At 32.5% G+C, this 12,538-nt stretch overlaps 1 protein-coding gene across 1 annotated transcript in view; it reads left to right on the top strand.

Moving 5' to 3' along the window:
* Nucleotides 1-4,546: 4,546 nt before the first annotated feature.
* The window catches only part of LOC143228825 (nose resistant to fluoxetine protein 6-like), a 91,948-nt gene continuing 83,956 nt past the window's right edge, over nt 4,547-12,538 (top strand). The window contains exons 1-2 of the mRNA XM_076460201.1: nt 4,547-4,669; nt 9,607-9,694. Coding sequence (XP_076316316.1) covers nt 4,558-4,669; nt 9,607-9,694 — 200 coding nt within the window. The 5' untranslated portion in view covers nt 4,547-4,557. The remainder of the gene's footprint in view (nt 4,670-9,606; nt 9,695-12,538) is intronic.

Raw genomic sequence — 12,538 nt, 5'->3', positions numbered from 1 at the left:
CATGCAAGACTATACAATACTTCAATGCATGAACACATTACACCCAAAACATTTATTATGATACTTTATTTCATGTAATACCTAGGTATATAGTATGCATTGTTTTAAACGAAATTGCAAGAAATTAAATGCGAAAAGCAGATGGTGTCGAAAATGCTCGATTTTGTCCACTTGACATTCCATTTAATGAGCTGAAAATGAAAGCAAAAATTAAAGACATATGAAAATCAAAGACACCATCTATTAGAGCAAAAAATTATCTACCAAATGGCATGAAATATTATGCGAAAGCGTTTCATTTATGAATATATTTGTTTAACTTGAAAAAACGCTCACGAATTATTCCTCAACCCAATACTACCCACCTACCCCGTTGTTGAGAGCTAAGCCTGAAGGCTTACAACGTTAAAATTCACGCTTCTCTACTTCTAGTGTAGCTTTGTGATTAACAAGAAACGCACACACTATCAAAATTTAGGTTTAGTAGCTCCAGTTTATATATATATACACGTATATTTCTGATCCTAGTTCCCGAGATGATTAGTTTAATCAGACTCAGACTGCGTGACTGGACAATAGAGCGGTAACTTCAAAACAATCTAATCCACTAACATTCTATAGCAAGCCCATAGCTGTAACTGATAAGAAGACATTTTATAATAAATTATAAACAGAAAATATAAGTGTCTGAGCAACCTTTTTACGGGTAAAGACTTAAGCCTAGATACATCATTATATAACAATGAGTACAAGGACGAGAATTTGAATTATTTATATTAGTCATCAAGTTTATTACTATAAAAACCATCCCATATCCTCTTCATCATTGAGGGCTTGGCATGACCAAGCGCGTTAAGGCGTGCGCTTCGTAATCTGAGGGTCGCGGGTTCGCGCCCGAGTCGCGCCAAACATGCCCGCCCTCCCAGCCGTGGGGGCGTTATAATGTGACGGTCAATCCCACTTTTCGTTGGTAAAAGAGTAGCCCAAGAGTTGGCGGTGGGTGGTGATGACTAGCTGCCTTTCCTCTAGTCTTACACTGCTAAATTAGGGACGGCTAGCACAGATAGCTCTCGAGTAGCTTTGTGCGAAATTCCAAAACAAACAAACAAACTTTATCATTGAAGTCTTCAATAACTAATAAATAAGCCCCTGCAACGTTAATGCTTTATTGCTAAAATAAAGTAAAGCTTCCTGTTAAAAATGGTTGAAAATGGTTCCATGTAATAAGATTTATTTAGATGGTAGTTTACTTAACTGAGCTACATTTTCGATAGGTACAGTTTTTGGTTTGAATGTCCCTCGGGTTTGTTTTGAATTTCGCTACATGGTTTCCACCATTAAAATTTCTGTGGTCTTACGTTAAGTAATACTGATGACCAAAGGGGCCTCAAGTATGCTGAATGTCAAAATTTCATGACATTATTGAAATATCCTTTCAAACCATAGATATTTTGGAATTCTTTACGTTAGTTTATTTCAGCTTGGCCTCAGTAGTAAAAGTCTAAAAGAAAGGAGAGAAAAATTACCAAAATATCAATAACTGTACGAAGACACTGCCTACATTTTAAGAATGTCACTTTTCACGGTGCCTCAGGAAAAAAAATAGAATGTTTGTGTTATCTAAAGAAATACACATTCAATTTCTTGATTAACAAAGAAAGCAGCAAGAGAGGAAAGACCTCCAACTTTACCAAGAAACGACTAATAGCTGGTTCTCATGTGAATCAATAACTGACAGTGAAATGGACAAAGCTGTTGGTAGCAGAAGAAAAATGACAGATTCGTAAGCACTGCTGTTAGAAGATTTCTAAATGAAAGAATGGTCAGTAGGTTACTTATATTTGGTAATGACATCAAAGTATTTTGTGTTTCTAGCTGTGAGGAGGAGAAAGATGCTTTACGAAATGATTTGCATCATTTGTTGAGTTGAGGAAATAAATTTTGATGGACATAACTTTAACTGACATTGATGTAGTGGATGATTAATCCATTAAGTCATCCAAGCAAGGTGCTTTTGTTAGAGATAGAGCAAATAGGATTTTAAAATGACAAAATAAAGGTATTGAATACAAGTTTAAAGAGGTTATAATTTCATTGGATAAGTCACTGCTTAGGCCACATATGGAGGATTGTGTTCATTCATGGGCAAGCTCGGCATGGCCAGGTGGGTTAAGGCGTGCGACTCGTAATCTGAGGGTCGAGGGTTCGAATCCCCGTCGCACCAAACATGCTCGCCCTTTCAGCCGTGGGGGCGTTATAATGTGACTGTCAATTCCACTTTTCGTTGGTAAAAGAGTAGCCCAAGAGTTGGCGGTGGGTGGTGATGACTAGCTGCCTTCCCTCTAGTCTTACACTGCTAAATTAGGGACGGCTAGCACAGATAGCCCTCGAGCAGCTTTGTGCGAAATTCCAAAAACCAAACCGTGGTGACGTTATAATTTTACGGTCAATCCTACTATTCATTGGTAAAAGAGTCACCCAAGAGTTGGTGGTGGGTGGTGGTGGCCTTCCCTCTAGTCTAACACTGCTAAATTAGGGACGGCTAGCGCAGATAGCCCTCGTGTAGCTTTGCGCGAAATTTAAAGCAAACCATTCTTGGGATACATGCCTTCAAAAGAACACTGAATTGTTGGAAAAGGTCCCAGGAAGGACGACTAGGATGACACTTGGGATGGAAATACTATCATATGTTAGAAGGGATCATACTAGAATGTTTAAGGACAGGAATATAAATTTTAGCAGCATAGAAGTCATCTTTATCTAAAACAGTTTTATTTTTCTTAAAACGACGTAATTAGACATTGGAACTTATTGTCTTCTGATGTGGTGAATGCAGCAATTTGTATGAAATTTAAGTGCGGCTTAGTAAATATTTATATTATAACAACAATAAACTTTATTGTATAGAACAGCATAGATGGATCAGCAGGTCCTTACATTCTATGCTATGTTATAATTTGCGAAGAACCACCAATGGTGTTGCTGGTAGAACAAGACGAGTTAAAGATATTCAAGTTTACCATGATATCTTGAATATAAAGTTTTATACCATGATATCTTGAATATAAAGTTTTATATACTTTTAAAAGTATACAAATCAAGTCAAATAACCGAAACAACCAATCGGTCTTGATGGATTTATTAACCATCAGGTGAAGGAAAACCTTTAGTAGATACACATTAACTTATTCATTTAAATGTAGCATAAACAAAGTACGACCGTGAAGATGTCCATATTTAGCGTTTATAAAAAAACTCATTGTTCCATTGAGTGTCTATTATTAGTGAGATCAAAAGAGATACGACATTTTAAGCTCTGTAAGCAACAAATATAATTTAGTAAAGTGTTCTGTATTTAAAACAACAACAACGATATAAGTCAATTGAAAAAATGACGTCATATCCGTTTCCTTCACTTTAACTTCGTTGTCCTTTAATAACACAACTAATTTTCATAATATGATATCTTGCAAACTAGATAATCCTTCTTGTATTAGAAAATTGACTTTCTTTCAAACACAGTAAAATATTAAACCCTTAAAACAAAATAAATCCTTATACCGTTTACAAACTATGTTTTGCCGTTGTTATTAACACATCATTATTACGTTTACAAACTACGTTTTGCCGTTGTTAATAACACATCGTTATTACGTTTACAAACTACGTTTTGCCGTTGTTAATAACACATCGTTATTACGTTTACAAACTACGTTTTGCCGTTGTTAATAACACATCGTTATTACGTTTACAAACTATGTTTTGCCGTTGTTAATAACACATCGTTATTACGTTTACAAACTACGTTTTGCCGTTGTTAATAACACATCGTTATTACGTTTACAAACTACGTTTTGCCGTTGTTAATAACACATCGTTATTACGTTTACAAACTACGTTTTGCCGTTGTTAATAACACATCATTATTACGTTTACAAACTACGTTTTGCCGTTGTTAATAACACATCGTTATTACGTTTACAAACTACGTTTTGCCGTTGTTAATAACACATCGTTCTTACGTTTACAAACTACGTTTTGCCGTTGTTAATAACACATCGTTATTACGTTTACAAACTACGTTTTGCCGTTGTTAATAACACATCGTTATTACGTTTACAAACTACGTTTTGCCGTTGTTAATAACACATCATTATTACGTTTACAAACTACGTTTTGCCGTTGTTAATAACACATCATTATTACGTTTACAAACTACGTTTTGCCGTTGTTAATAACACATCGTTATTACGTTTACAAACTACGTTTTGCCGTTGTTAATAACACATCGTTATTACGTTTACAAACTACGTTTTGCCGTTGTTAATAACACATCATTATTACGTTTACAAACTATGTTTTCCTGTTGTTAATAACACATAATTATTACGTTTACAAACTACGTTTTCCTGTTGTTAATAACGCATCATTATTACGTTTACAAACTACGTTTTCCTGTTGTTAATAACGCATCATTATTACGTTTACAGTAGCGAAATATAAGTTTTCTTTTTACCCTATTGTATCTTCAATATTCACGTTTCGTTACAGTTTGTGATGAAGTACCTAATAGATAATGCTCCACTTTTTTACTTCTTGTCCTTCCGATTGGGTGTTTGTGTTCCTTCAACTTGTGGAAAGGAGGACATGGAAAACATTGCTTCAGCAGGTAAGACCTTCACCCTAACCTAAAACAAACAAGGAGTACTTACAAACATCCTGATACAGTAAGATAAGTAGTAACAAATACAAACAAGAAGTACTTACAAACATCCTGATACAGTAAGACAAGTAGTAACAAATACAACAAGGAGTACTTACAAACATCCTGATACAGTAAGATAAGTAGTAACAAATACAAACAAGGAGTACTTACAAACATCCTGATACAGTAAGACAAGTAGTAACAAATACAAACAAGGAGTACTTACAAACATCCTGATACAGTAACATAAGTTGTAACTAATACAAACATGGAGTACTTACAAACATCCTGATACAGTAACATAAGTAGTAACTAATACAAACAAGGAGTACTTACAAAATATTCTATTACAGTAACACAAGTAGTAACTAATACAAACAAGGAGTACTTACAATGCATTCTATTACAGTAACACAAGTAGTAACTAATACAAACAAGGAGTACATACAAAACATTCTATTACAGTAACAAAAGTAGTAACTAATACAAACATGGAGTACTTACAAAACATTCTATTACAGTAACATAAGTAGTAACTAATACAAACAAGGAGTACATACAAAACATTCTATTACAGTAACACAAGTAGTAACTAATACAAACATGGAGTACTTACAAAACATTCTATTACAGTAACATAAGTAGTAACTAATACAAACAAGGAGTACATACAAAACATTCTATTACAGTAACAAAAGTAGTAAATAATACAAACAAGGAGTACTTACAACACATTCTATTACAGTAACATAAGTAGTAACTAATACAAACAAGGAGTACTTACAAAACATTCTATTACAGTAACATAAGTAGTAACTAATACAAACAAGGAGTACATACAAAACATTCTATTACAGAACATAAGTAGTAACTAATACAAACAAGGAGTACTTACAAAACATTCTATTACAGTAACATAAGTAGTAACTAATACAAACAAGGAGTGCTTACAAAACATTCTATTACAGAACATAAGTAGTAACTAATACAAACAAGGAGTACTTACAACACATTCTATTACAGTAACATAAGTAGTAACTAATACAAACAAGGAGTACTTACAACACATTCTATTACAGTAACATAAGTAGTAACTAATACAAACAAGGAGTACTTACAACACATTCTATTACAGTAACATAAGTAGTAACTAATACAAACAAGGAGTACATACAAAACATTCTATTACAGTAACACAAGTAGTAACTAATACAAACATGGAGTACTTACAAAACATTCTATTACAGTAACACAAGTAGTAACTAATACAAACATGGAGTACGTACAAAACATTCTATTACAGAACATAAGTAGTAACTAATACAAACAAGGAGTACTTACAAACATTCTATTACAGTAACATAAGTAGTAACTAATACAAACAAGGAGTACTTACAAACATCCTGATACAGTAACAAAAGTAGTAACTAATACAAACAAGGAGTACTTACAAAACATTCTATTACAGTAACACAAGTAGTAACTAATACAAACAAGGAGTACTTACAAAACATTCTATTACAGAACATAAGTAGTAACTAATACAAACATGGAGTACTTACAAAACATTCTATTACAGAACACAAGTAGTAACTAATACAAACAAGGAGTACTTACAAAACATTCTATTACAGAACATAAGTAGTAACTAATACAAACAAGGAGTACATATAAAACATTCTATTACAGAACATAAGTAGTAACTAATACAAACAAGGAGTACTTACAAAACATTCTATTACAGAACATGAGTAGTAACTAATACAAACAAGGAGTACTTACAAAACATTCTATTACAGAACATAAGTAGTAACTAATACAAACAAGGAGTACTTACAACACATTCTATTACAGTAACATAAGTAGTAACTAATACAAACAAGGAGTACTTACAACACATTCTATTACAGTAACATAAGTAGTAACTAATACAAACAAGGAGTACTTACAAAACATTCTATTACAGTAACATAAGTAGTAACTAATACAAACAAGGAGTACTTACAAAACATTCTATTACAGTAACACAAGTAGTAACTAATACAAACATGGAGTACTTACAAAACATTCTATTACAGAACATAAGTAGTAACTAATACAAACAAGGAGTACTTACAAAACATTCTATTACAGAACATAAGTAGTAACTAATACAAACAAGGAGTACTTACAAAGCATTCTATTACAGTAACATAAGTAGTAACTAATACAAACAAGGAGTACTTACAAAACATTCTATTACAGTAACAAAAGTAGTAACTAATACAAACAAGGAGTACTTACAAAACATTCTATTACAGTAACACAAGTAGTAACTAATACAAACAAGGAGTACTTACAAAACATTCTATTACAGAACATAAGTAGTAACTAATACAAACAAGGAGTACATTTACAAAACATTCTATTACAGAACATTAAGTAGTAACTAATACAAACAAGGAGTACTTACAAAACATTCTATTACAGAACATAAGTAGTAACTAATACAAACAAGGAGTACATATAAAACATTCTATTACAGAACATAAGTAGTAACTAATACAAACAAGGAGTACTTACAAAACATTCTATTACAGAACATAAGTAGTAACTAATACAAACAAGGAGTACTTACAAAACATTCTATTACAGAACATAAGTAGTAACTAATACAAACAAGTACTTACAGTAACATAAGTAGTAACTAATACAAACAAGGAGTACTTACAAAACAAAACATTCTATTACAGAACATAAGTAGTAACTAATACAAACAAGGAGTACTTACAAAACATTCTATTACAGAACATAAGTAGTAACTAATACAAACAACATTCTATTACAGAACATAAGTAGTAACTAATACAAACAAGGAGTACTTACAAAACATTCTATTTCAGTAACATAAGTAGTAACTAATACAAACAAGGAGTACATACAAAACATTCTATTACAGTAACAAAAGTAGTAACTAATACAAACAAGGAGTACTTACAACACATTCTATTACAGTAGCATAAGTAGTAACTAATGCAAACATGGAGTACTTACAAAACATTATATTACAGAACATAAGTAGTAACTAATACAAACATGGAGTACTTACAAAGCATTCTATTACAGTAACATAAGTAGTAACTAATACAAACATTCTATTACAGTACAGAACATAAGTAGTAACTAACTTACAAAGCATTCACAGGTAGTAACTAATACTTACAAAACATTATATTACAGAACATAAGTAGTAACTAATACAAGCAAGGAGTACTTACAAAACATTCTATTACAGAACATAAGTAGTAACTAATACAAACAAGGAGTACTTACAAAACATTCTATTACAGAACATAAGTAGTAACTAATACAAACATGGAGTACTTACAAAACATTCTATTTCAGTAACATAAATATTAACTAATACAAACAAGGAGTACTTACAAAGCATTCTATTACAGTAACATAAGTAGTAACTAATACAAACAAGGAGTACTTACAAAGCATTCTATTACAGTAACATAAGTAGTAACTAATACAAACAAGGAGTACTTACAAAGCATTCTATTACAGTAACATAAGTAGTAACTAATACAAACAAGGAGTACTTACAAAACATTCTATTACAGTAACATAAGTAGTAACTAATACAAACAAGGAGTACATACAAAACATTCTATTTCAGTAACACAAGTAGTAACTAATACAAACAAGGAGTACATACAAAACATTCTATTACAGAACATAAGTAGTAACTAATACAAACAAGGAGTACTTACAAAACATTCTATTACAGAACATAAGTAGTAACTAATACAAACAAGGAGTAGTTACAAAACATTCTATTACAGTAACATAAGTAGTAACTAATACAAACAAGGAGTACTTACAAAACATTCTATTACAGTAACACAAGTAGTAACTAATACAAACAAGGAGTACTTACAAAACATTCTATTACAGAACATGAGTAGTAACTAATACAAACATGGAGTACTTACAAAACATTCTATTACAGTAACATAAGTAGTAACTAATACAAACAAGGAGTAGTTACAAAACATTCTATTACAGTAACATAAGTAGTAACTAATACAAACAAGGAGTACTTACAAAACATTCTATTACAGAACATAAGTAGTAACTAATACAAACAAGGAGTACTTACAAAACATTCTATTACAGTAACACAAGTAGTAACTAATACAAACAAGGAGTACATACAAAACATTCTATTACAGTAACACAAGTAGTAACTAATACAAACATGGAGTACATACAAAACATTCTATTACAGAACATAAGTAGTAACTAATACAAACATGGAGTACTTACAAAACATTCTATTACAGAACATAAGTAGTAACTAATACAAACAAGGAGTACATACAAAACATTCTATTACAGAACATAAGTAGTAACTAATACAAACAAGGAGTAGTTACAAAACATTCTATTACAGTAACATAAGTAGTAACTGATACAAACAAAATGCTAGATCTAAAAGAGCACTACACATGATATATTTGTCTCTCATTTTATTTAGGGTTCTCTGGTTCTGCATACTTATCTGTTAATTTATATTACATTTTTCCATCTACCAACTGAAATTCTCAATTATGTATATCTTTCCAGTGGCACAGCCCTGTATTAGCAGACTTAAAACTCAAATATCCCATTGTTTATCTGTCTACTTAATTTAAGAAACAAATTTAACATATTCCAGTTCCACGGATGTTCTTATATTCTTTCTTATTCATTATCTGTCTATATTCATCTTTACTTATCTCTCTCACTGCTTCAAGATACTCATCTGTATCAAAGTATGTTTTACCTTCCTTCTCAGAACGATATAACTTGATTTTTGTTTTTTTCCTATTTGGTCTCTCTGAACGACATTACATAATGTTTCTTTTCTCCAGTTAGCCAGTATGCTGGTCTCTCTTCGTATGTTGACCGATGTAGTGTGAAGGAGGAATTGTCTCTCTCTACTGGACAAATCGTTGTGATGTAAGTTGTTTTTTCTATTGGAACTGCAACAAATAAGCTAATAATGTGCTTAGTGTTCGTGTTAGAATGTGATTGGTTACACATAAAAATATCTTAACAAAGAATGTTATGGTTATTTTATTTTATGTTAATTATGAAACTATTTGAGTGCCAAATTTGAAACTGTCGTTTTTGAAACAACAGTTTCCTGAATATTTCCTTAACACTTCTTTCTAAAGGCTTAACCTGTTCTTTAGAGAAAACTTTACAAAGGCTTAGCTTGTTCTTTAGAGAAAACTTTACAAAGGCTTAGCTTGTTCTTTAGAGAAAACTTTACAAAGGCTTAGCTTGTTCTTTAGAGAAAACTTTACAAGGGCTTAACCTGTTCTTTAGAGAAAACTTTACAAGGGCTTAACCTGTTCTTTAGAGAAAACTTTACAAAGGCTTAGATTGTTCTTTGGAGAGAACTTTACAAAGGCTTAGCTTGTTCTTTAGAGAGAACTTTACAAAGGCTTAGCTTGTCTTTGAGAGAAAATTATACAATGGCTGACCTGTTCTTGATAGAAAATTTTACAATGGCTTAACCTGTTCTTGATAGCAAATTTTACAATGGCTTAACCTGTTCTTGAGAGCAACTTTTACAATGGCTTAACCTGTTCTTGAGAGCAACTTTTACAATGGCTTATCCTGTTCTTGAGAGCAACTTTTACAATGGCTTAACCTGTTCATACAGTGAACTGAGAGTAAATTCGAGTTATATCGATGGTGTGCAATACGTGAGGTGCGTAACCTTTTGTGTGTGTGTGTACATGAAACCAGATACTGTTATTTATAATCAAAACAGTAAAGAACATAAAGATTTTACTATACCTGAGAAATTATTTTAGATAAAGTTTATTTCTCATTAAGAACTGAAACTTCATCTGTATCTTTATGTGATGAAGGTAATTTATACCTATTCTGATTGTGTCTATTGTGAATGAAGACCGTAACAATATGCAAACTGTTCTGATTGTGTCTATTCTGAATGAAAACAGACCGTGACAATGTGCAAACTGTTCTGATTGTGTCTATTATGAATGAAGACCGTGGCAGTGTGCAAACTGTTCTGATTGTGTCTATTGTGAATGAAGACCGTGACAAAGTGCAAAATGTTTTGATTGAGTCTATTGTGAATGAAGACAGGCCGTGACAATGTACAATCTGTTCTGATTGCGTCTATTGTGAATGAAGACCGTAACAAAGTGCAAACTGTTCTGATTGAGTCTATTGTGAATGAAGACAGACCGTGACAATGTAAAAACTGGTCTGATTGTGCCTATTGTGAATGAAGACCGTGACAAAATGCAACCTGTTTTGATTTTGTCTATTGGGAATGAAGACAGACCGTGACAAAATGCAAACTGTTTTGATTTTGTCTATTGTGAATGAAGACAGACCGTGACAATGTACAATCTGTTCTGATTGTGTCTATTGTGAATGAAGACCGTGACAAAGTGCAAAATGTTTTGATTGTGTCTATTGTGAATGAAGACCGTGACAAAGTGCAAAATATTTTGATTGAGTCTATTGTGAATGAAGACAGACCGTGACAATGTACAATCTGTTCTGATTGTGTCTATTGTGAATGAAGACCGTGACAATATGCAAACTGTTCTGATTGTGCCTATTCTGAATGAAGACCGTGGCAATGTGCAAACTGTTCTGATTGTGTCTATTGTGAATGAAGATCGTGACAATGTGCAAACTGTTCTGATTGTGTCTATTGTGAATGAAGACCGTTATAATATGAAAACTGTTCTGATTGTGTCTATTCTGAATGAAAACAGACCGTGACAATGTACAATCTGTTCTGATTGTGTCTATTGTGAATGAAGACAGACCGTGACAATGTACAATCTGTTCTGATTATGTCTATTGTGAATGAAGACAGACCGTGACAATGTACAATCTATTTTGATTGTGTCTATTGTGAATGAAGACCGTGACAATGTGCAAACTGTTCTGATTGTGTCTATTGTGAATGAAAATCGTGACAATGTGAATACTGTTCTGATTGTGCCTATTCTGAATGAAAAAAGACCGTGACACTGTGCAAACTGTTCTGATTGTGTTTATTATGAATGAAGACCGTGGCAATGTGCAATCTGTTCTAATTGTGTCTATTGTGAATGAAGACCGTGACAATGTGCAAACTGTTCTTATTGTGTCTATTGTGAATGAAGACCGTGACAATATTCAAACTGTTCTGATTGTGTCTATTCTGAATGAAAACAGACCGTGACAATGTGCAAACTGTTCTGATTGTGTCTATTATGAATGAAGATCGTGGCAGTGTGCAAACTGTTCTGATTGTGTCTATTGTGAATGAAGACAGACCGTGACAATGTGCAAACTGTTCTGATTGTGTCTATTGTGAATGAAGATCGTGACAATGTGCAATCTGTTCTGATTGTGTCTATTGTGAATGAAGACCGTGACAATGTGCAAACTGTTCTGATTGTGCCTATTGTGAATGAAGACCGTGACAAAATGCAAACTGTTTTGATTTTGTCTATTGTGAATGAAGACAGACCGTGACAATGTACAATCTGTTCTGATTGTGTCTATTGTGAATGAAGAACGTGACAAAGTGCAAAATGTTTTGATTGTGTCTATTGTGAATGAAGACCGTGATAAAGTGGAAAATGTTTTGATTTTGTCTATTGTGAATGAAGACAGACCGTGACAATGTATAATCTGTTCTGATTGTGTCTATTTTGAATGAAGACCGTGACAATATGCAAACTGTTCTGATTGTGTCTATTCTGAATGAAAACAGACCGTGACAATGTGCAAACTGTTCTGATTGTGTCTATTATGAAT

The sequence above is a fragment of the Tachypleus tridentatus genome, chromosome 10 (assembly GCF_004210375.1).
Source record: "Tachypleus tridentatus isolate NWPU-2018 chromosome 10, ASM421037v1, whole genome shotgun sequence".
NCBI classification, from domain to species: Eukaryota; Metazoa; Arthropoda; class Merostomata; order Xiphosura; family Limulidae; genus Tachypleus; species Tachypleus tridentatus.
Note: the sequence above shows the minus strand (reverse complement) of the source record. Positions and strands in the feature narration are given on the sequence as shown.